Source organism: Melanerpes formicivorus, unplaced genomic scaffold (genome assembly GCF_026170545.1).
Source record: "Melanerpes formicivorus ecotype bairdi unplaced genomic scaffold, bMelFor1.0.p_v2 SCAF_48, whole genome shotgun sequence".
Taxonomy (NCBI): Eukaryota; Metazoa; Chordata; class Aves; order Piciformes; family Picidae; genus Melanerpes; species Melanerpes formicivorus.
In genome coordinates, this window is record NW_027142400.1 from 3,664,536 (window position 1) to 3,690,848 (window position 26,313).

A 26,313-nucleotide genomic window follows, 5' to 3' on the forward strand; every position below is an offset into this window, starting at 1 on the left:
GGACCACTGCAGGGCTTCTCACCGTAGGGATTACGGGTGAGTAGTAATCACCGGACTGCTGTCACATGAATGTGATTTGCTGGGCTGACAGAGGCAATTCTTAGTTGTTTCTTAGGTCCCATATAAAATGGACAATGTCTTTTGGTCCTCAGTCAGGTGTTACAAGGGTTCAAGGCCAGATACATGCTTTGTTGTTCACAATGCAGCATCGCCATTAAAAGGCTTGTTGCAAGACTGTACGATCAAAGGGTAGCATCCAACCTGCCAAAAATAAAGTTGCTATGGGAAGCCAAAGTACTCTCATGCAAAGCAATCAATTGATCTAACATAGGACTGTAGAAATTGGTTTTGTAGATAAGAGCTATGTAATATTGTTCAGGTTATGGCTGTTGAAGACCAGCAGGATCAACAAAACCAGCAACAAGTATCTTACTACTGATAATAATCTTTTTCTTGCTGTGTTTCTGCATAGTGTCTCATTATGATACTGCTACTAGTTAATGATCCATGAGGTGGTACTAGACACTGAACTTCTCATTTAAAGAAATAGGAGAAGTCTATAAATAAGTTACAGCCATAGAACACACTGAGCTATTTTAAGTTTTCAGGAGCTCTTTCTTAACTAATTGTTATCATTCTTTGTTCAGTGCATATGTTTAGGGGTTTGGTGATCTGTCCATCTGTCATTTCTCTGTGTGTCTGCAGGAAAGCATCACTTTTTTTGTGGTTGTTACTCTTGAAAACCTGATAGAAATGTCTCGGGGTCAGAGGAGCAACAGGTTTAATGAGAATCTTTTTTTGAGGATTGTGTGAAATGTGTTGATAGCAGAACCTCTAGAAAGATCTGGACACGTGCCTCTGCAGGGAGATGTGGATTCATCTTTCTCATGCCAGCCTGTTACAAACATTTCTGATGTACCATCAGCAGCCTTGAGATGTCTTCCATTTGTAATCTGGAATGACTAGTTTGCATTCTTTCCCAGCTCCTTTTAGTGTTCTTTGCAATGAGGTTTTTTTGAACCTTTGCAGGCAGCCTAGTTATAGTAATGCAACTAGTACTCTCTGATTTTTTTTTTTTTTTAGTGTGTGTTTGTTTTTTTGTGTTGTTTGTTTCTTCAGTTCTTCTTTCTGAGATTTTAATCCATCTTGATTACTGTGCTTATTTCCAGGATGTTATGGACAGATGGGAGTGGTTTGACTTACATCATCTAATTTGGATTCCTAATATTACCTCCTGGACCTTAGAGAATGAAATATATCAAATATGTATGTTTTAGCTTTAAGAGTAGATTGAAAGTGGAATATATAGCTGGTATAGTTTTGGGTTTCATGGTGATGGGCAAAAAAATAATTATTCAGGGAGGCATGAAATTAATACAGGAATGCTGCAAGATGGAAAACTTATTGGTAGCCTAGGTTCTTAAAAAGTTATCTAAGGAGAATAGCATTTTGAAGTGTATATTCCTTGTCTGTCTGTGTCACTTGAACCCAAACAACCAGTGTGTTTAAAGAGGCGTTACTCATCTTTCCAAAACTAGGACCATAAGAAGGTAGGGCTGGAAAAAGATCTTCAGATCTTAAAAAAACTTCCTCCATTGAAATGGGATCACACATCTCTTGATCACTTCTCATGGCTCTTTTTCACCTGCTCTTCAGAACTTGTCATGAAAAATTAGATTTCTCAACATCATTTTTGTAGCACTTAACCACTCACCTTTGCTGAAAAGTGGCTTGATTTCTTACTTGCCTTTCCGAAGTGGATACAGCAAGTAGTTGTTCACTGTGTCTCTTTGTTGCTACTTTTTGCATACTGAAGGATTCTGCTCACTTTTCTGTCTTCTAAACTAAATAAACTGCACTCCTTTGAACTTCCCACAACATTTGTGTTTTCTAAACTGCTTTTTGTCCTGTAGACACTCCTCAAATGGTCTGTTTGAATCTACTGTTTATATGGCTGAGATTATACTTCACTCTAATGAAACCTGATTGGAGGATCACTTGATTCTTTGGGCAGTGTCCCCTACCAGCACATGTCCCTTAGGATCTGTGTATTTATCTTTTCTTTCTAATTCAAGATGAGAATAGCAGAATGAGGTCAATTATTCTATGCACCAGCATCTTAACTGAAACCAAGGGACAGCTGTCCATGTTCAGAGATACTGCAGGTTCCAGGACACCAGTTTCCAACAGGTAGCTGATAGCAAATTTGTGAATTTGCTTGCTGAAGTTCCTCTGATGAAGAGTGGTATTATAAAAAGCCACCCAAGGATCCACTTTACAGAGTTGCTGTGTGATGAACAGATTGGAGAGGGAGGTGGTGTCTCACATGTGCCACCTAGTAAGCAAAGGAACTAGAGTAAACTCTTCAGGCAGTATGTGGTCTGCTTGTGGTGGGCAAGTTTTAAATACACTTCATCACTCCTTTTCTGTTCATTGCTCCTTTGAGTTGATTAAGTTCCAACAAGGAGGAGGAGGCAAAATTCTAAACTGCGATAGTACTGCTCAAAGTTAGATATAAACCCAAATTTTTTCAGCCAACAGGTCAACTGCTGTTGAAGCACTTAAACTGAGGCAGTGGCAGTTTAATTATCGTGGAGAAGCTTAATCCTCTTTGTTTCTGGAGACAGACTGCTTAGTGTGGTAACTGTGCACTCTATGCAATGATATGTAGCTTGCACAATGGCCAGTCCTTTGGTTGTGAAAGCTAAATCGTTTCTGTATGGTCCTCAAGTATTCATCTGCAAACAAATAATTGATATATGAGTGAGTGAAAGGCATTTAAAAGGGAGGGATCCAATGCCAAGCACTGATTTTCATAGTTGATTTTAAACCTGCATTATGCTAATAAAGTTCATTTGGCAAATGTGCTGCTAAACATTCTTCTAATTGGATTCAGATGGTTGGACTGAAACACTTGTAGGGTTTGTGCACAGATGTCCTGAGTGGTCTAAGCACTTTTTTCCCTATCTGGTTTTTCTAAGCCAGAGTTGATTTCACTGCGGCTGGTGTCCAGACGTTCTTGAACTCACTCATTAGAGGCCTGTCTGAAACAAACAGGCACAGCTCTAGTGGGACAAATGCAGTTATGATCATTTAAACATGCTGAAGATCTCATCTTGGGCAGGCATGACTCTTCTACTCCATCAGGCTCTCTGGGCTGGGTTGCTGGTCTCCGGCCAGAGTTCATCAGTGAAGAAGTCTATCTCACAAGGCTTATTATTGCAATTTGTCATTCTGGAAACATGGGATAATGCCTAAATAATTGTAATAGCAGAAACTTGTTTGTTTGTTTTCAATAAAATGATGCCAAGAGTTGATGTTTCTGAGGTGTTTTGACAAGGCAGAATATTTTTGGTGTAGTGGTGCTGTGCTCTGATTTTCATCCCTATGCTGAAATTCATAATTACCTTATTATGCGAGCAGCCTGACTGGACTCAAACTGTATGTAGAGTAGGTAGCATTCAGTGTGATGAAGGTATTGGAAAGCATCAGTTTCCCAAGTAGTTATTCTAACACATAATAAGCACAACATAAGCACTCATTTTGCTTTTAAGACAAAGGAGAAGTTGTGACTTTTTAATGCAGTCTAATGAGCAGAGTTTCTGTAATCTGACATACCATGCTCATAGGCCAAACAAAATTTACTCTTTAATTTCAAGGAAGAAATAATTAAGGATGAAAACATATTTATATTTGATTTAAACCTGTCTAATTTCTATCAAATATTTTGTCTGAATTTCTGATAGGTGACTTTTACTTTCAGAAACAGACACTAAGACACAGTTAAACAAAGGCTTATCTGACACCAAAATGTTGAGTGGTGCTGGGTATGAAACCATTTCCCAAACACTTAGCTGTTGTTCGAAATGATAATACTTTAATGAAGCGTTATTTATTTGTTTATTTTAAAAGAGACATTAAAGAAAGGACACAGTGGGTGTTGGAAGGTGGTGTCTTGGTATGAACAAAATCAGTACTGGATTTGCATTGTGAAGTTACATTAAGCCACAGACCCAAGAGGGAAAATTAAAGGATTACTTAAAACCAACAATAAACATGCAAATTAGAAGTCATCATTTTTAAATGAAGTAATACACTATTAAAAATAAGCAGAAAATTACAGACTAGTTTGGATGTGTGGTTTATAGAATACAGCAAATGTTAAAATTGAATGAAATTAAGAAAAACATTTTCCTAAGGAAAGTAAAATATCTGCCTAATTAGATCGTAAAGAAAGGAGATTAAAAGTAATATTTTGTGATACAGTAATTACTGTTTTTCAGAAGTAGTCAGGTTCCTGTGTGTTGATCTAAATTTAACTGTGATAGCAGGTCTCTTTAGGGTCTTTTGTTTTGTTTGTGTCTTTAATTATTTTAAATCACGACCATTGCATTGAATACACTGCATGGCTGTTTGCTCCAATATTTTGCCAACTCATGAAGGCGAATCTGGGAGATCAGTTCATACCCTCCGGTTCTGCGAGGTTAAAAGCCAACTCATTGCAGGGGACTATATAGCAAGATAACAGGAAAGGCGGCTGAAACCATTGGGAGGTGGGTTGAGGTGCTGATGGGAGCCTGAGATGTAAATAAACCAGATTGCTCTCATTTCCTCTTTCCACTGTATTATGCATTCCAATAGCACTATTCATCTTTATGACAGACACCTAGTGCTTTAACTTTACTGCGGGCCACTGAAGTACATTAAAGTGGGCAGGAAATGGAAATAAATAGAGTTCAGTGGAGGCTGCAGAATAACTAAACATACCACAGTCACTTTTAGTGTGGGGTCATGCGTTTTTTAGCAGATTTATTGTATTGCCTGACTTTTGTTTGAAAGATGGGGGCTATTTAAAAGAGATGCAGTATATTTATAAAATAAGTAAGAAAATGTTCTTAGATATTTTTATTTTACTTTTCAAATGCTTGGGGATGCCAGAGATGAAAATAAATTGGATTGAGTCTCAGCTGGATAGAGTCAGTGGGATATGACTGTGCACTACCTGAGGTTGTTGTTAGAAACAGAATAATGGGATTGAAGATTTAAAGAAGTCTTGCTCCAGATAGCATAGGGGGAGGACCATTGGCTTAAATTCATCTTCCCCCTAAAGTTAGTGAAGCATTTGGGTCGAGAGGCTGGCTGAAATTTGACCTTACAAATGGGTGTTTTTTTTTTTTTTTTAGTCCGTGTGTGTTCTTATCACTTTGTCACTTTGGATTACTCTCCTGCTTATTCAGAGGGCTGTTTTCAAGGACAGCAACGTTACACTGGAAGTTCCAGATACCCTTAATCCTCAGGAGATGGGGCTTCTGGTGAATTCTGTTTTTGTGAAAGCTTTGTGTGTTTGTTTTGTCTTGATTGTTTATATTCTGATAAGATTAGGTCAGCAAATGAAAGAATTCACAACATGAGTTGCTTGAAGACTTAACACTCATAGTTTCACTCCCTTGACATAGCTACTTGGAACCTTTTTTTTTTTTTTTAAATAACCCCAAGACTAACCACTCACACAGTTTTTTTCCTTGATTACATTGAGCAGTCTCTGGTTTTGCTGAGCACAGTGTTCTCCTTTTCTTATTTTTTTTTTTCCTATTTTTTTTTCTTTCCCCTGCCTGACTGCCATATAGTTGAAAGGAAGCATCAGCCTTCAAAGTATTTGTTTATATGAAAGATACTAGTGGATATTTCACCATGTCATGTAAAATAAAAAACTAATTTGTAAGCAGCGTGGGAGAAATCTGGAAAGATAATTAAGATAAAAGAAATAATTAACATTGATTCTTTTCCACTGGGAAAGTACATTCCTTTCTCCCAAAACATCCTTTAGAAACGTTGTTTACCCAGGTCTGCATTTAAGTATATATTTCAGTGTAACAGTCAGTGTTTCTTCTTTCTTTTTAATTATCTTTATATCAGGAATTTAATTCAAGATACTCCTCCAGATACACTTGTGTTGCAGGAACTAGTGCCAGGCAGAACTGCAAGTAATTACTGGGGATGGTTGTTGGCAATTTGACTTTTCATCATTTGTTCGTCATCGTTTGTTCACACTTTGTGGATAGTTCCTTGCTGAAAGGATTAGGTTACAGATGGGTGGGTATTACTCCAGGGACTTCTTAAGTGAGAATCCAGATGCTTTGCTGCATCCTCGCCTCTTGGTTAGTTTGGGAGTTACAAGTCAGTAGCTGCAGGTAAGATTTAAAACTTGTATCTATTTTTTTTCTCTTCAGCAATGTCAAAAACTCTCCATTGCTCTGTGTTAACTAAACTAACGATCTAACTGCAAACTTCAAATACTTAGGAAATTACAGATTGAGCTAAAATTTCAAAACATTCTAATTTTTTTAAGTGCAGTGTCACTGAGAGACTGCTTGAGGTTTTCAAAAGAGTTCATCAAGGTCATCTGGTATTGCATGCTTTTGAAAACTTGGCTATGATTTTGGTGCTTAAGCTGTAACAGGGCTTTTCAGTTGCTGGCCTTTGGTCACATCTCAGCCGTTTGAGCATGTCTGTAGTTTCAAAGGCAACAGTTTCAGGACATAGTATTTTACAGTTGTGAGATGTGAGTTCCGTTTGTGACCTACAATGCAGCACATTGGTGTTATCTGTATAGCTGAAACCCTGCATGGTCCTCACTGGATTTCATGGAGAGGCATCAGCAGTGGAGGTACACATCTGAGAGGGAAACACAAAGTAAAATTATTCCTTCTGTCTTTCTTTCTGTTAGCTGTTACTGGATGTGTTTTCAAATATGAGCTATTTTTCCCTATTTCTAGTTTCAGAGAGAGTCTGAAGGCAAACTCCAGTCTAAATGCAGCTGGTGTTGATTTAAGTGAAGACTTTGCCTAGTGGGAGCACAGTCTTGGTTTCCCGTGTTTAGTATCCTGCCTGGTAGAGCTTGGAAAGACTTGCAGAGCACGTCCATGTGCTGGTCCTCACACTGGGCAGTTTGCATGTGTGTGTTTAATCTCCCAGCAGCAGTTTGCAAGCTTGCTTGTGTCTGTAAGAACCACTTGCTGAAAAACAGTGGTTAATTCAGGAGCTTCAGAAAATTCTTGCTCGTAGAAGTATGTGTAATTACTTTGTGCCTTGACCTCACTGGGGGCTGCTGGGCTCCCCAGTGCAGTGGTCCCTAGTGGGACCATGTATTTCACCCTTCTAACACTCACTGGTGTTTCAATGTCTGAAAGTTGTAAGCAAAAGTTAACAGATAGAGGCTGAAATTAGGGTTTTGGTTTCTGTAGTGGGAGGGGAAGCTGTGAATTTTATAGCATCACATATTTTGCTTATCCTGCTGGTTCAGAAGGCAAGAGCAGCATTTGGAAAGTAGGTGTGACAAAGACAGTGTAGTTTATTTATGTTGTGCAGGAGTAAAAGGAGTCATCTTCTTTGTAGCACAGCAGACTAAATTGTATGTTTATTTTTTGTGCCAATTCCCCCAGCAACTTGCACACTCCTTTGTCTGCCTTGCCTCTCTGCCTGCAGAGCTGCAAGAAGGGTGGCTTTAACTGTTTCACCCCTCCCATGTGAGAACCTAACACATTTGGCCACTCAAGTTTTATTTCTTCCCTCTGTAAACCATAAGAGTGTAACTTCCACTCCAGTCTTGTTAGGGCGTGAGCGGCAAAGCCGGGGCTCCCTGGGACCAGACATTGTCACCGGGTAGTAAAACCTCTTTAATGGGGTGGCTTAACTTTTAAGTCATGGTTAATGTTTTTAACAGTAACTTGTGTTTCCTCTGCCCTTCACGCCCAACCATTAGCCAGGTGTTTTTGTTGCACAGAATGGAAAAATAAAAGTAATTTACCAGTACAGCTGAGCCCTTGGTGAGGTGCTGCAGGACGATGGCTGCTGATGCAAGCTGGGCACCACAGAGGCTGGACAAGTGGGTTAAAAGGCTCTTTGTAAATGCTTTTAAGCTTTGAGCACTGAAAGTGAGATGGCTTTATAAATACATATATATATAACCTATACATAAATTAAAAGCTTTAAATTTGGCATGCTGTGTGCTTACATGCTTTACTCTATGTAATTTTCTAAATAAATACAATTTCCAATTTTTTTGTGCTTCCTCCCTTTAATATGGCATCCACTTGATTTCCTTGTAACTGCAGGACAGGCCTGACTCTGATCTGCCTTACACTGTGAACTGTGTTTATGGAGCTAGAATTGGGGTCATTAATTTTCTTTACATCAAAAGAAGTAGTTTCTTTTAAATGAGAAGCTTGTTTCACCTAGTAATTCGCTTTAATTGCTTATTTGAAACTTTTGACATTTGATAGCAATTTAAACATTGCCAGATGAGACTCATGCAGTTGGGACCTGCAGGTGCTTCCTTGTGTGCCCAACGTGGATCAAAGGAGTGAGCCCAGGGATGTGCCTGGCTGCAGATGGGGCACCCAGTATTGGAAGGTGCTGTTTGCTGAGGCTGTTTGAATAGAGGCTGTGTGTCAGCCTCAACAAAAATTTGCTCAGAGGGCTCCCCTTGGAAAGGCTTCTGCAGAGTCAGTGCTGTTTGTATTTCTTGGGAGATTGACTGTGTGGCCTTTGTTTTGCCTGAGGCATAATAGTGCTTGCAGCATGGAGTCTGTATGGTTTTTAAGTCTAACTAACCAATAGCACTTTCTGCTGAAGGGTCAGGAAAAAAGTTTCTAAAATATTAATTACTTTTTTTCCCCTGACTAATATCTGTTAATTTAATATTATTATCTTCTGGGAGGTTTGGAGGGGAAGAATTTTCTTGTTCATGAGGGTGAGCAAATGGTGCAGCTTCAAAAGCATTTTTACTGGGATCTAAACCTCAATAAAGAGGAGACAAAAATGTCTTTCACTTCTAATTTTGTAAACTGGTCATTAACATGAATGCAATTTATTGTTCAGTCAGCAGCAGCAGGAGGAGCTTTCTTTAACCTGAAAAGTATTTTAATTTTTGTTGCAAGTCAGTAAATAAACAATAATTTAGATTATTGCAGAAAGAGCAACTTTTGTTAATGGGTTTTGGCTGTGGGATGGTGTGATATTAGATACACTCACAAGAGTTTCAGTCTCCTCTGTGTCTTGTAAAACAGATTAGAAACTATTGCAGGGGTAGTCCAGCAGCTGATAGTGAGATAAATTCTGTGCTACTCCTGCTGCAGAAGTTAGGCATTGTTTTAGGTCTTTCTGAATTAAGAGCAAAGGGAAATAGCACAGCTGAAAAAGAATGAGCAAAGCCAAAGTACGGTGCTAAGACTTCATGAAAGAGTTTTATTGATGTGCCTTGTAATTAGAGCCAGAATTAGTTTTCTAATAGGACACTCATTTCCTAGAGAGTGATTTCAACTTGGCATAAAATAATACATTTTAAAAAATGAGTACCAATCTGGGGATATCCCAGCATATGTTGGATGGCTGACTCACTAGCTTTTCATGCCCTCATTATTAACAAGCAAATTAAATATTTTCACTTAAAATAATTATACAAACAGACCTTTGGCTGCTCTGTGATTTCATTAAAACCTTAATTGTTTAGAGAGCTTTAGAGTGTGTGAAGTCAGGTCAGTTTTACTGCATGGCATTAGTCTTAATAACAAATTTACAACAGGGACTGGATTTGATCTCTTGACTAATCTTTACAGTAGCAGGCTTGGGACAGGAAGGTGTTTGTGTGTTTTAGGAGACAGGTAACTCTGTCTCTGAAATGGAAACACAGAGCTGGGTTTTAAAATGTCTGGGCAGCCTTAAATTGAACTAGTGAGGGGGAAGGGGTAAAAATTGCCCTGTGGAAGCAAAATAGGTATTGCGTCTAAATCAGCTTAAGTGTAGACATTGTCACACCTTCACACGTGGTTGTAGACTCAAATCTATTTCTCATCAAAGCAACTGTAGCGTAAGGGAATATTCTGGCTATCTGAGTTGGAAAGATCAGAAATAACTGTCCTTGCTAGCAGAGGAGCTAGCTGTGGGCAACACCATATAAACTGTCTTTTTATGCCACTTGATTAATCATTTCTGAGAGTGAGGACAACAGAACATTTAGCAGGACACACACTAATGTTTTGAAGTACTTTAAAGTCTAATTTTCTTGGGCTTAAGGTGATGGTATGCCTTTGAAACACATTATGATATTTTCAGGTTCGACATCTCGGCTAACATTGTTCCTGAGCATGAGAAACACAGGCACATTAGATGTCTCCAAAGGAGAGTTAATTAGAAAAATCAGTATTTATCAAGTACACCACAGCTTCACTGTTTAATTCTGATGGTGATTTTCATGCTGGATCTAATTCAAATGAATTCACTTACAGTTTATTAATCTGCTGTGACCTGTGAGTCTTCTAGGATATCTGGGAGGATGAAAGGCAGAGAATTACCAGAACAGATTTAAAGTGCTTCTGTGGGTGGAGAGCAAATCACAAAGAACTATTCTTTCTTTTTTCCATATTTTCCTCCTTTCTTAATTATCATAACCTGGTATGTTTTTTCTCCCTTTCCCCACTTCTTTAGGACCCACGATTATCAGCTTTAATTTTTGACAAGCTTCAAGTGCCTGAGTATTTACAGAAAAACAGGAATGAAGGAGAGAGCAGATGCGAAACTTGTGCCACTCACTTGAATCAGCTGAAGCAGGAAGCCATTCAGATGATGCACACCCTTAATCAAACCAGCTACCTAGAAATGCCCGACCTCCCACCCAGTGCTGGGGCAGCGACCAGTGTGGTACCCAGGATGGTCACTGTCTCTTCCCAGAGAGACCTGCCACTCATTGCTGGGCCAGTGGGCAGGCAGCCTGGAAAAGCAACAAAACTCTTCTCTGGAGCAGAGAGGAAGAAGGGACTTGGATGGTCTCAAGGCACGAGTGGTTTTCCGAACTCCAGTGTTCAAGTCACAGTGGCCCCCAGTGGCCTCAGCGGCGCTCTGAGCTCCGTCACCATCCAAGCTCAGCAGTACCTTGAGGGCATGTGGAGTATCTCCAGAGTGAACAGCTTCCTGCCTCAGGCTTGTCTAGTAAGTAGTAATTCAGATGCTTGAGTTTTGTTTACATGTGTGGATATACAGAGAAATAAAATTTGAGATGTATACATATTTATGCTAGAAATGATCAGCTAATAGTATTCTAAACCATGTTTCAAGAGATGAAGAGCTGAGAAGAACTTCAAATGATGTTCTGTCAGACATCAAAAGGAATTTGCTTTCTTTCCTCAGATGATTTTGCACTTATCTTAGCTTCACGTACACAGGTGATGCTATTTGGTCGTCACATACCTAGTGACCTGTTTAGAAAAACATAGAAGCCCAAGTCTGTGAAATGTTGGGAGCTCCACTGGATTATATCAAAGATGAGCTCAACCTTCAAGTCTAGCACTGAACTTCTAAGGCTGTGTTCAGTTCAGCAGGTGCTGTTGATAGACTGTGATGGAGAGCATTAATTTTCAGATTAGGTGTGCTGCAAAACAGTTTGCTGTAAAGGAGTAGGTTCAGAAGGTGGCTGCAGAGCCACGTGCCTGTAAATGCCATTGCACTTGGATTTTAAGCATTGATGTTGATTTCTTGTGTTCTCTATGTATTTTAACAACTCTTGCAGGAAAGGAAAAAGATTTGTAGAGGTGCATATTACCTTTTAAAACCAAGTTAATTACAGAATGTGACCATCTATGGAACTGTGCTAAGAAGAATGATGTAGTGACTGATTTTGGCTAAGACTTATTCCTGAACCATTTTCACATGTTAGTGAACAGGGAAGTTTGTCTAATGATGAAATGTCTGTGATTTTTACTTAAAGGCATTGTAGCAGGTCTTGCAAGACCAGGTATGTTGGTACTAAACACATTTAAATGTAACATAATGCCTTATGTGTTGTTGTATATAAACACTACCTAATATTGCTTGGTAGCTTCAGCTGATAGAGCTCTAAGATCAACAGAGATAAATATTTGGGAGTGTTGCTAAGTGGCATTACTTTTGTGGAGTGGTGGTTGTGTTTCTTTCCAGAAAAGGCTTGGAGATGTTTCCTCCCTCCAATGCTTCTCTCTCATATGGAAATTTGTGAATACACATACATCCCACCTTTGAGGGGTCTTCGTTTACATACAGTGAATCTCTACAGATGTCAGACTGCTCTCTGATTATCTTACATTGAGACAAGGGAAAAAGCCCTGGCCCATTCAGTGCTTGATGGTTTAAGAAACTGCTGTTATGAATGTTTTTCTCTAAAATGCTGTTCCATGTGTTAGGGATTAATTTGGCCAATGTAAGGCAAATGTTAATACCTTTTAATTGTCTTTTAAAGTCAGTGTATATTGCAAAGATGTAGGGGAAAAACACAAAAGGAAAGATACTGGGTTAAGACGCCTGCACTCTCTGAAACCAGAAGCATTTCCATTTCTCTGCTTATTCCTTGTCTGCCTTCTTGTCTTAAATAATTAACTATCAGCCAGCTCCAGATTTCTTCCTGCTTAACGATGCAGACTGATAGATGTGGTTTTCCTTAACCACAGCATTATTTTAAGATACAACTGAGTTGCCTCATTTAACCCCTGTGAAGAAAAAGTGTGCGTAATGCAACAGAGCTTAAGTGTGATCTACAAATGTGCAAAGAAACTCAGTGTCCTGAAAAACAGTGACCCTTGATGAAAGGACAAGCACTGTTAGACTGTGAGTGTTGGAGGCTGCTTGGATGTGATCCAGTCATCTGTAGTAATATGGTTTTGGTGTTCCATTATCGTGGAGTCACTACAAGCACAGCTTCCAGGCCAAGACATTACCAGGCAAAGACGTTTACTACATTACACAGCAAAGATATATACTCTTTTGGAAAGCACATGTCACATCTCAATTGGTCATTTTCTACTGGCATGCATGTAATTAAGCCATACAACAAGTCAAAATAACAAAACAATATTTCAACACATCCCCACCAAATTCTGCCAAGTCTTTCTCCTCAGTTACAAGATATTTACATTCTTTTCTAAGTCAAAGATTAAACATGGCCTTCTCTAACTCAAGCAAGGGCAAATCTTCCACTACATTTCCCTTTCTTTCTTTCTCTCATTTACTGATAATGTGTGCTTTTCTAACTCAAGGGCAAAACCTAGCTCTTCCAAAGCTATCTGAAAACAACCCTTCTCTTACAGTCATCTGCAAGGACAGTTTTTATTTAGAAGTGGTTTTTGGAGAGAAGATAGGCTTTAGATTTTGGGATTTTTTTTTTTTGTAGATACTGGAGATTGTGTTGTGCATCTCTTTCCATTCTCTGCTAGTCTGAATTCTCCTACTGCCTTTTGTATTAAGAGCCTTGTGTCTGATAAAGATGTGTGGGTGGGTAAAGAAGCAAGTGCTGCTCCTGTGCTTTTCCCCAGAGGAACCACAGCTGTCAAAGGAGATAGGATTGGAGGGATTTCAGGAATTAGTTAGCATAGCCCTTGCCTAGGACAACATCCAATGCAGGAAACATTCTTGTCTGATGCTCATCTCGCCTTGTCTTAAAATTTTGTAAATATTTGAGTTCCCTGACTTCTGTAGGTAATAAAGGCTGAACTTCCTTTCCTATTAGACAATTTGGTTGATTGTCTTAAATCAATGGTTTGGGAGATGCTTTTGACTATTCTTTCTTGAAGCTGGAGTCAGAATTTAGATTTAGGGTTAGCCCAGGAGAGTGCTGTGGATGTACACACTTTTAGAGACGTTTGTTTTTAATAATCTTTCCCTCCCATCTTCTTGTGGGGCAAAGCTGGTCCAGCTAGAGGAACTCTGGAGCAAGAAGAGTTGCAGTAGAGAGGACGGCATGGAATATACTATTTATTAGCTCTTATATGACTGCATCTTGGAGTCTTCAGTTCCTATTTAGGTGAGATACTTGCCAAATTTAGAAGAAAAATGCGACCCCTTTCCTGGGTAGTTTATATTCTCAGTGGGGTTATGAATTAATTTCACCGTTCTGTAAAAACCTGTTTCACTGGGAATCTGTGGTTTTGCATTGTTTTCTTAACAAAGAGGAGTTCTTGAAACAAGCGCTGAACTCCCTGGTAGGACACTTACCCAGGTGCTTTACCTCTCAGCAATTTAACTCAGTGCTGCATGTGAAATGAGTGTGATTAATTTTCTGAAGATGGGAAGATGGACATAGATAAAGGCTAGGGCTCATCTCACCTATTTTTAGCTGCCAAAGAGATGAGTGTTTATTCCAAACTAGTTACTGAGGCTTCCTTTGTAGTTGTGGGAGAGCAACTGGCATCTCTAAGAGGTACTTTGTCCTTCTCATCTTGGCTGTTTGTCTTGGCTTACCTTGTCTGCTGAAGGTGCCTGTGGCTTTCTGCTGGTGCTGGCAGAGCCCAGGTGGGTGACGCCGAGCAAACCCTTGCATGGGTGGCTGACACAGGGTGCTGTGTGCCCAGAATCTTGTGGGCATGAAAGTACAACTTATGCCAAACCTCAGGAGACCTCATACCTACAAACACTTCTCCAGGATCCATATTTTTTTATTTGTGGTTAGTTGTAATAATGGCAGTAGTGGAATTGTAGGTGGAGAGAAAAAAATGTACTCTTCTCATCTCTCTCACCAAACTAACATATATTACCTTGTAATGTCATTTAGGGTTGCAAAAACACTTCTGGCTGAATGTTTGGGGTCACAATTGTAGGACATTGTAAATTTTTAATGCATGTTTGGAGTTCAAGTGTGAAAAATCCATTATATAGATTATAAATTTTTTGAAAAGGAATGTGGTTTGAAAGCATAGGGTGGCTGCTGCTCAATCTGAAATGATAACCATGGGCTGTGGGATATGTGAAAAGGAACAGAAATTAAAGATCTGGAGAAAGGTCCAGGGAGGAAAGGCTAGAATTTAAACCGAGGTGTAAAAGGTGACAATGTAATCAGCTTCTTTACTCAAGTGGCTTGTTGTGAAAAATTACAAAGAATAATCACCAGTGGCAGAGATAAGTAGCCTGACCAGACAGCAAGCACTGTAGAGGGCAGGGAGATAGCATAACTCCAGGTAAGGCAGCTGATTTGTAGTGGACAACTGACAACTGTAATTAATAAATAGTTTTATATTGATATTTTTTATTCTAGACCTGACAAGTGAATAAAAGATTACTACTCAAGTAAAATATGTTAGCAGTGCTCAGCATTGTACTCAGTTGAAGAGCAAGGGGAGTTTAAGCTTCATAGATGTGTTGGAATCTCTCTGAGAGGTAGAACATTAAAATCACTGAAAATACCTTGTTATACATATTAGAAGTCTCTGCATGTATTGTGGAAAAAGGTCTTACTGTGTGCTTTCAACACTGCATACTGATAACACATTCAGTTATGTACTGCATAAAAGTGGTATCCATGCCATGTGCATAAGGAGATCACAGTGAAATAGAGTTTGTTTTGCAAATTGCTTTTTCTTTTATCTTAGGCACTTGTAATTTGAATATGTACAATAGGTACTGCTTATAAGGTAAAACATTGTGGCTCCTTGAAGCTTTACCAGTTTCTAAGCTGCTTAAAAAATATATTGGAAATGCACTATTAGGAAATTTGCAAAGTTGGAGCACTGGAAAATTGAAGGTGACTTAAGTGAAACTTTTAAACCATACATACATAAAATTGTAAATTTATTGAAAGACCAATGTATGTCCCTGAGTGTAGTCCCAAATTTCAGTTTAGGTCTAAATTTATGGCCTGATTCAGTGAGGTTCAGACGGGGAGGGCTCACCCACAGAACGTAAATATACTGTGAAGTTAAAAGGAATTTTGGTTTTGTTTTATATGAAAAATCTCTTTCAGTCGCAATTCAGGTTCTCCTGTAGTTCCTAGGAATAAGCCTTTTGCTTACCCTAATCTAAAGCAGATGGACTCATGTGAGAGTATGTAAGCCTCTGCTGACTTTCCTTAAATCCTCTTTGTCTGTTTATAACAAGGAAGACTTACATTTTGGTTAGAAGATGCAATAAAAAGCTGACTGTGGAAACCAGATGGATGACAAGATTTACTTTCCAGCATTTACTTTTTTACTTGGATAAATGTCATACCAAATGGATTTTAAAATTAATTTAAAAATTCTTTCTTGATAACTTTCTCAGTGACCTTTTATTAATACAATACATGAAATACATTTTGTAACGAAACAATTAAAATGCAGTGCTTTGACCGTATATCTTATCTCTGAGACATCTGGATGACTTTCAGCTTTTGGACATTTCTCAGACTTCTTTTATTATAACATCTCAATTCTGTGTAAGTCAATAGCAAACCCTAAACCTGTGGTGGGCCCAGGACTGCATAGAGGTTTTTCTGATTTCCCTTTAGCTTAAGTGGTGTTGGCACTGCTGCTCCTTGTAGAGGAAGTATATAAAGGAAAAGGGGTGGCAAAAAAAAAGAAAGCTTCAAAGCTAGTGTTGGTCATTCTCTGTAACAAGTCTGAACAGCAGGAGGAAACCTTTTGATCCAAGTTACTAAATGCTTTCTCATACTAATCTAATTTATAGCGCCTATGGAAAAGTTGTTCCTGAAACTTACGTCTTGGCTGGGCAGTAATGCCTTGCATTGCACTTTACTGCCTTAGCAAATACACATGGAAGGATGACGCTACTACTGGCACCACACATTCAGTCAGTGAAACCTTGCCCCAGGAGCCAGGTATCAGACCAGCTTAGAAAGTGTTCATTGGGAAATCGATCTTAAACATGTTTTGTTGCTAAGGTCTTCATACTTGTTTTGTTGTAGATTGCCCCCAGTGTAGGATGCTGAAGGTGAAAATGAGATTACTTTTTAATGTGTTCCCAGAGTGACTTAAGAATCATCTTAAGAGTTGACAGAAAGGGTAGAACTAGGTCTAACCAGGTTAGAAAAGACCTTTGAGATCACCAGGTCCAACCTATCACCCAACACCATCTAATCAACTAAACCATGGCACTAAGTGCCCCATCCAGTCTCTTCCTAAACACTTCCAGTGATGGTGACTTGACCACCTCCCTGGGCAGCCCATTCCAATGGCCAGTCACTCTTTCTGTGAAGAATTTCTTCCTAACATCCAGCCTAAACCTCCCCTGTTGCAGCTTGAGACTGTGTCCTCTTGTTCTGTTGGTGGTTGCCTGGGAGAAGAGACCAACCCCCCACCTGGCTACAACCTCCCTTCAGGTAGTTGTAGACCACAATAAGGTCTCCTCTGAGCCTCCTCTTCTCCAGGCTAAGCAGCCCTAGCTCTCTCAGCCTCTTCTCCTAGGGCTTGTGCTCCAGACCCCTGGCTGCAAGACGGAAATGAGCAATTTTTTACGTGAGGGTGTGGACTGCGTCTCTTTATGTTGTGTTTGACACTTCTGCTATAGTATCAGTTTTACAGGTGTGGGACAGGGTAACTCAGCCTCTCTTGTGGCTCAAATTACCACCTGAGAACAGTTCTTTTGATGCTTCATCTCTCTAGGCTATGCAGTTGTTGTTACAGCACTCACAGGGAAACAAGTCCATACTCGCCTTTCCTGGCAATTCAAGTCAAGAAACAATAATAATGGATGTTGGCCCAGACTTCACCTGCACTTGTCAGAGGTAAATTTAATATGAGAAGACTTTAGAGATTATGTACAAATGATAATCTGCTGGATTAATTTTTAGCCCACAGGTCATTCTCTCATCCAGCAAGTGTAATGTATACTAAAATAAGATAAAAGCTCACCTAATTTTTTTACTCAAATTATGTACATTTTTGACTCTTTCCATTAACTAGTTTTTCAGGGATGACCTTTTCTGTTCATTTAGTTCCCTTCAGCTTCTTTTGCTTCCCACCGATCCATTTATAGTGTGCATGTGCTCTACTATGAATTAATTCTCCAAGGAACTGGAGAATTTTGTTTGTTAATCAATGCATCCTACACCACACCAGCATTATAAATCACCTTACAGGAAAGGTTCATGTGTTTTTGACTGGAGCTCAGCATTTGAGAGAGACTACATGTCTGATGCAGAAGTGCTTTAATGAGGCTGTCCTTGCTCTGCACTAGTGACATTGGTTGTTGAGAGTGGGCTGCAGCTGAACAATGCCCTTTGGTTTCAGAGGTTTATACAGCAGAGAAACCAGAGAAATTCAGATGAAGCTCAGACCTTAGTCATGTGCAGGCTGGTGGAGAGCAAGTTTTCTGCAGTGGTCTCTTTGTGCCACATGGAAGGGAATGATTTGCATGGTTGGATGCAGGTATGGATTGTCCAGTCTTCCTGCTTGTGTAAAACAGGTTTGTGAACCATACATGTTTTAGAAAGTGCTTTGAATTTAGCAGCTCCATAGGGTGTATGCTGGAATGATGACATATTCAGTCTGTGGCCCTCCAGGTAGTCAAGCTGTGTACACTGTGATCACTGCTGAAAGCATCTACCATTTTTTATTGCATGAATGGTTGAGCATGTGGCAAATACTGATGCTCTTTGTTACTTGCAACTAGAGTTACTGAAATGCCCTGGGTGGTAGCTTCTGAAAGATGTTTTAAAAGCATCGGTGGAAAATGTATCTACTTTTGTGTTTCAGCACTTCGAAGAGAATTTATGATGTATAGATAGAGCTCATAGATGTTCCAAGCATTTCATATATGTGTGTTTAATGGAATGGATTGCCACTTTACTGAACATAGCATCAAATCAGCTCTGCTAATTGAAAAAGATTTTTCACATTATTGCTAATGATGTGACAGTTTTGTTAGAGATGGTGCATAAAAATAGTGCTACTTGAAATGACATTAATGTACGCATTTAAATTCCTTTTTTCCCATTTATGTGCATTATTGATTTTATTTCATTGTTGAAGAGGTAATGGATTTATAATTAGGATACAGTCCCCGTAATCAATGATGAGATTATTAAGCTTATAAATAGAACTTTAAAACTACGATGAGGTAATTTCCCTGTGTAATGAAGGATCAATAATGAGAGGTTAACTTTGAATCTAAAAGTAGTAGATTCAGGCATGAAACACTTCCAGAGAAGTGAGTTCATATAAATTATTATACAAAATGATGTTGTAGTAAGGTATTTTCTAATACATACCTACCACTGTCTGAAAACGGGATGAGTTTGTTCTTTTCTGAAACCTTAGTTGAAAGAAATGTTTGAAAGCTGCTGTAAGGAGGAGTCCATTGCTGTGGTTTTGGTGTTGCTGAGTGAAGATAATGGATCTGCCATTCAGAGCCTCCCCTTTCTGCTTCCCAAAAGTGATGGTGGTAAAGCTGGGCAAGGCAGTTAGTAGTTGTACTGGGAAGATTAGCAGTTGAAGAGTGAAGAAGGGGAGATGGGCCCCTGTGATGCACGGTTTGGGAATGGTCTGAGTGTGTTTGGCTCATGCAGAGTAGCTGTGTAAACATCTCCTTGAGTCTCACCAACTTCTCCTGGTGATCCTGAAGTACTCCTGGACGCCTATGGGAATAGTGCAACCTTCTGTTACTAGATAAGCTGAGAAAGACTCTAGTGAGGAGACTGTGTGGGAATGATAAGAACATTAGAAATATCCTACTGGGTCTCAGCTGTAGTCTGTCTGGCCCAGGGCTGTCTCCAGCAGTGCAGCTGGAGATGGTGCTTAGAGCTGTGGAGCCTGTCTGCTTTCTGCAGTCTGCTGTACTCCCCAACATGCACAGTTGGGGAAGTCTCAGGGACAGATCCCTGTCTGTTCCCCTTATAGGCTTTCTGTCCAGGAATTTATCTAGTTCCTTTTTGACTCTGCTGGCACTATCTGTCTCCATGGCCTCCTGTGTCAGCAGGTTCCATAAGTTCACTATCCCAGTGCAAAGAATTGCTCATTTTTTTTCAGCTCACCCACTACCTCCAATACCTTGTAAAGCTCAGTTGGACCCCTCTCACCCTTCCCCTTTCTAAACAAGAGTCCCAGCCTCTTTCATTTCTCCTCCTGAGGCAGCTGCTCCATCTTCTTGACCATTTACTTTCTTGTCCCTTATTCCACTACCTCATCTTGAGATGAACTAGGACTGGTACTCAGTATGTGGACATCCTCATTGTTCTTCGTACCCTGCTTTGTGATGTCCAAAATTTGTTTGGCGCTTTTTTTGTCTGCTGTTACATCTTGATTTCAGAGGAGCTGCCTCAACGACCCTTAGACTTCCCAGGTTGTAACTGCTAGTTTTGAGTTCAGCAGCGGTTTAGGTTATGTTCTCCTTATCTACATCTGATCTCACCTGATACTACTTTGCCCACTTGCATTTGGAAAGTTCTCTGGCAATTCCTCAGTGTCACGGCATTTGGCTACTTGAGAGAGCTTTGGGACATTTATAGGCTTGAAGATTTCAGTGTAGATGTGGTGAATCATGACTCATTGCATCTGGATCACATGGTTCCCACATGGGCAGTAAAGAGCAGGTAAGGAGAGAGCAGCCACCATAAAAAGAGCAGCATCTACACAGCTCCATCCCTAATCTGGGACCTTGGTGTCCTTCAACACGCAATATTCAGAGCTCCCCCTGTGTTTGCAAGCTTAATGCTGTTTCATGAGCTTGCCTGTAACTGAATCTTGTGCTCTAGATGTGAGTGTAGTGAAGACCCAGTTTTTATTTTAGTTAATGAGGGCTTGTACCTCTTTGAGCAAGATACTAGTCATTGGGTGCCCTGCATGTGGTAGCTGTCAGGCAAATTGATCCCAAGAGATGTTGTCTTTAAAGCAGTTACATCTAATATACAAGCAGTTAAAGCATGATTGAAATAGAAATGAGGGACAACAGTCTGTGTCTACCTTTGCCTTTATTTACTGACACTGTATGTCAGTCATTACAACAATATAAAGATTGTAACAAAATTTGAGACCTATATTTCTTGGCAACATGGTTATTCCATTTTGCTGAGTAGAGAGTAATCAAGGCACAGTGAGATTTTGATTGAGTTGCCTGAAAACATTGAGAAATTTTTTTGCCATAAGGAAGGTGGCACAAGTTCACCAATTCAAAGCTCTGTATGTGTCCTGTGTGTTGCTGCTATTAGACACATCTGGCCTCTGGAAGTCAGTCCTAATGGAAAAGCGTTTGTGTTCCTGTAGGAAACCCAATCCTAAACTGACAGACATTTGCATTATTATGAGCTTGTTAATGAATTCCTTTGCTTGCTCATATCAGCCTCTGACAAAAAGCGGGGATTCAACTGTATATTTGTCCACTTGAATAAGCAGTTAATTTTTAATTTCAGCAGCAATAGTAAATTAAAACATCCAGAGCAGTACAGAACTGTAGGTTTTGGCTTTTTTTGATGTGCATTGTAACCTATTGTCATACATGTTAACAGGGAGGGCTCTGGGCACTGCTTTCTGATGCTTGCCTGGAAGCATTGCAATAAACAGTTCCTCTAGCCTGTCTGTTTTAAATCCACTGCACTGTGAAAGTCACAGTATGAGAGTATTTATGTGCAGCTGGATCTATGTCCCTCTTCACTTCTTTTTCATGTCCTCCTGACTTTCCAGGTCATAAGTTTACATGAACAAATAGGAGGGTGAAATCTGTATGCCTGGTGGTCAGATAGTTGTGAAGAAGGTGGAAAAGGGCATCACTTGCTGCCTCTTTTGGTACTGGTGTCTTGAGTGGCTGAAATGTGAAGCAGCTGGTCCATTGTTGCATAGTGGCATCTCTGCCCTACCAGAGCCCTGGCTACAGAGACCTTCCATCCTGAGAAAGTAGGCATTCTCTAGTTGCAGTCTTGCCCAAGGCCTGTCCAAAACCCTAATAAATTTCTCAAGGACCAAGGAGCATGGCTTAGGAAAAATCTTAGTCAAACTGAGATTCAGAGCCCCTAGTCAGAGAGGAACAAGCTACTGCTTCTTCATCCTTGTGCTACCAAGAACAGCAGCACTGGATGGAGCTAGGTACATGTGCCCTGCATTTGGAGGATGAGGTCCTTTTTTGTGCGTGAACCACAAACTGGTAGTGATTTTGAGTGGTGAAGATCCAAACCCTTAACCTGTTTTAGTAATTCTGATATTAAAATGCCAAAACCCAAGGACCTTGAGGTTGTCTTTGAGTCTCCCATATGACTTTCCAGTCTGTGAGAGCAGATGTGCCCTCCTATTTCTATTTGATCATACTTCTCTGTGATTTTTCTCCTTCTGCGTCAGCCAGGCATTAGCAATTCCTGTACCTGAAAACCTGTTTTGTGGGCTATTATGCTCTGCATTTAGTTTACGCTAAATGTGAGATGCATGTAAAAGTCTGAAACTACAGGTTTAGGTATTCTTGTTTCCACATCACAACTGCAGGTTATAAAATGACTACAATAACTCATTGCATTTATAAAGTGCCCAAGATATTTTATAATGCACCTTGCAGAATATTGTCAAATGGAAGTGAGTTTATCCAGAACAGGTTTCACTTCAACCTGGTGTATAGGGCAGTCAGTCAGGAGGAGGTATTTCACATAGAAGGCATGTGGAGGACTTGCTTGTACTTATTGAAAAAAAGGATTTGTAGCATGAACATTACCCACATAGAGAATTACATCACACTTGTTCCAGTTAGTGGCAGCAGGTAGTAAAAGTCTTATCATGAATCATTTAGGGGGAAAATTATTGTTTTATCATATTCAAACAGTAGATGTAATATATTGAAAAATCATTAGATCAAGCAGCTTTTTATAATTTAGTTGACTGTGATGTTCTAGTCTGAAAGGGGAAAATAGTAAGTTAAAGCAAATACTCAAAATTCTTCAAAAAGAAAAATATCTAAATCCCAGTATGGACACAGGTTTGATCTTGCTAGAGCTTCATCTGCAATTCTCTGTTGAAGCTCTGCTGAATGTTTTCCTATGGTACTAATTTTGTGAAATAAATTGTGTTAAGTTCTGACTCTAATTACACAAATGTCAGACCCGTTGATGCTTTTCTGATTTTCTTGATTCCCTCTTCTGTGAATCTGTTCTTGATACTTGTGTTTGGACATGATATCTGATTATTTTGTATCTCTATCCAGCCTTCTGTCTGTACTATACTGCAATTATCCATTTTTTTTCCCTGGATTTTTATATTCCCATGTTTTCCTTGCCTGTCACTGGGCATATATTTTGTAGACAAAATGGCAGCACCTAGCTTGGCTTCTTTGGATTCCTGGCCAAAAGTCAATGTTCAGGGAAAGGAAATATTCAGGAAAATGGAAATATTTTTTTGGCTTTGCAGTTCAATGTTGTAAAAAGTTTGCTAGGATCATAACTGTCCTTCAGATGGTAATGGCAGTGTACTGTGTACAGTGAAATTTAATCTAGGGCCAACTTCTCTACAGTGTAATTTTGGTCTAGTCTGTCTTGTTTAAATCTGGGCAGATGTTTCCTGCCATCTGGTCACAGCAGGGAACTTGCATGCTGGGAATCAGGAATGGGGCAAGGGATGCCCCTGCTCTGCCCAGCATGCCTCCATGGTCTGAGGATGTCAGGTCTCCTCTGTATCCTCTTGCCCTCTCTCCCAGACTTTGGCCATCTTAACTGGGAACAGATTATACTGTCATTGATTTTTGTGGCCTGGCCCAATTCAAATGCATATGTGGATCCTGCCAGACAAAATGCAGCTCTGCTCCCATACTCTCAAGACAGAAGCTGGGACCCCGTACTGAAACGCTTCCATCCATGATATAGGCACTGATATAAAGCACTGAGACATCATTAATTCCTGCATATGCAGAATGCTTGATGTGACATTTTCAGATGTTATTGCTGTGCTCTTCCTAATACCAGTTTTTAAGTGGCTTTGGAGAGAGCAGAGGGAAGGGATCCTATGAAACAGTTTTGGAAATCCTTCCTTCAAGGATTAGCTGGTTTCAAAAGGGTTAATGGCTTGTATCCAGCAAAACTTTTCATAGAAAATTAAAACAAACATTGATATCTGGATGCAGCTGCCTACGACACTTCAAATATTCAGTGCAGACAGTAACACTTTATAGTACCAAGCTTGGAATTTCTGTGTTTGACCAGGAGTAATTTATGAAAATGTAGTAAAAGGTGAAGCACAATTTCCTCTCAGCTGCAGGCTGGAGTCCTCTCTGTGCACACTTTAGTACTTTAAAACATTGTGCAAAGTTGCTTCCATTCCTTTAGCAAATTTTTCCACATGCAATCCCCAGAAGTGCATGGGTTGAGGTGAGAGGTGCATAGGAAGTAATTCCTGTATTTAGCTCAAATCCGAATCCCTTTTCTCTTACTCATACCTCTTCAGCATCTATAAGTGACACAAACTGAAACCTTGTTGTAATGAACTAGAGTGTTCAAGAGGGTCCCATCACTTGTCTTTAGCTCTTCTGCTGCAGGAAATTTCCTCATACATGAGGCCTCCTTCATCAACTAAGACATGTAGCTGTCTCAGGAGAGCTGAACATGGTTGTAAGAAAATTCTGCCACTTTGTATGGTGCAAGCAGTCCTTGAGGTTAATTCTAAGTTCAAAAGAATGTGGTTTGTGCATTTTCAGCTTCTCACCATGCAGCAAGTCTGATACACAGTTGGACCAAATGACTCTCATATTCTACAGTTCTATGATTCTATGACCAATGTTACCTCTGTGTTTAAGAATATGAACTGGATAACTGAAGACTTAAAAAAGATCATTTGTCTTCTGATTTTATCTTGCAGCCTTCTCTGCATTTTCACCTCATTCTCCTTTCATGCATGCACAGAACTGAGAATAAAAGTTTCAAATTTACCCAGAAATTATGGATGGACTTCTGAAAAGTGTCTAATGTAGCAATGGCAATTTGCAGACATCCAGCATAGGTGTGTTCATTTGGAAAGTATGTTCACCATCTAGTAACTGAAATACCAGGTTTGATTTAGGTATTTAATGTTAGATGCCTGTAATGTTCATAATCATTGGTCTCTTAGAAATGTAGGTTTCTAAGTTCTCAAAGAAGTCAAAAAGCAGTTAAAAATGAATGTATGGCACATATTGCTCATCTTTTTAAGGTATGAATAGCTTTTACAGGAACTGATCTGTTAAGAAGTTCCAGTCAGTTTTTGCAAATCTGTTAACTTTGCTGTAAAATTCACTGGAGTTTCATTCTAACTCTACAGATTTCATATTCATCTTTAGATTATGCCATCATTTAGATTATGCATCGGTTAAAGTGTGATTGATTAGAAACACATTGCTACTTCTGCCTCCTTTTTTCAAGATTTTGATTACATCTGATTTTCTTTCTTGCAAATTCTGGTTGTCTAATATAGCACCTGTTGAATGGAAATAACAGAAGATTAATGGTTGTCTTCCTGGCAGAGCATAGGGGATTATTCAGACACTGTGACAGCCTTCTAGTGGTTGCTGGTTGGGTTTGCTTATAGAATTGTAGAATCATAGAATGGTCTAGGTTGATAGGGACCTCTGAAGGTCATATAGTCCAACTCCCTCTGCAGTAAGCAGGGGCATCCTCAACTAGATCAGCTTGTCCAGAGCCCTGTTGAGCCTCACTTTGAATATGTCCATGGATGGGGCCCCAGCCACCTCCCTGGGCAACCTGTTCCAGTGTTCCACTACCCTCATGGTAAAGAATTTGTTCCTAACATTTAATCTAAATCTGCTCTTTTGTAGTTTGAAGCCATTGCCCCTCATCCTATCACTGCAGGCCTTTATAACCAGTCTTTCTCCATCTTTCTAGTACCAGTACCCCTTCAGGTACTGGAAGGCTGCTATCGGGTCTCCCTGGAGCCTCCTTGTCTCTAGGCTGAACAACCCCAGCTCTCTCAGCCTGTCATTGTAGCAGAGGTGCTCCAACCCCCTGATCATTTTTGTGGCCCTCCTCTGGACCTGCTTGGTCAGGTCCATGTCCTTCCTGTATTGAGGGCTCCAGACCTGCATGCAGTACTCCAGGTGAGGTGAGATCAGAGCAGAGCAAAGTGGCAGAATCACCTCTCTTGATCTGCTGGCCACACATCTTTTGATGCAGTGCAGGATGTAATTGGCCTGCAAGTGCACATTGTCTTCTCACGTCCAACTTCCTGTCCATCAGCATTTCCAAGTCCTTTTCCACAGGGCTGCTTTCTTTCACCTCATCTCCTAGTCTGTATTGATAGTGAGGATTGTTCCTGCCCAGGTGCAGAACCCTGCACTTGCTCTTGTTGCACCTCATGAGGTTCACCTGGGCCCATCACTCCAGCCTGTCCAGGTCCCTCTGGATGATGGCCTGTCCCTTTGGTGTATTGATAGCACCACTCAGCTTGGTGTCATCGGCAAATTTGCTGATGGTACATTCAATCTTACTGTCTATATCACTGATAAAAATATTAAACAGTACATGTCCCAATATGGACCCCTGAGGGACACTGCTTATCACTTCTCTCCATCTGGACTTCAAGCCATTGAGCATTACCCTCTGGATGCAGCCATCCAGCCAATTCCTTATCC

At 40.0% G+C, this 26,313-nt stretch overlaps 1 protein-coding gene across 3 annotated transcripts in view; it reads left to right on the top strand.

Moving 5' to 3' along the window:
- Positions 1-26,313, top strand: part of KIF26A (kinesin family member 26A) — a 128,429-nt gene that overhangs the window by 45,168 nt on the left and 56,948 nt on the right. For all 3 annotated transcript variants that reach the window (XM_068160216.1, XM_068160215.1, XM_068160218.1), the window contains one exon: positions 10,486-10,986. In XM_068160216.1, coding sequence (XP_068016317.1) covers positions 10,486-10,986 — 501 coding nt within the window. The remainder of the gene's footprint in view (positions 1-10,485; positions 10,987-26,313) is intronic.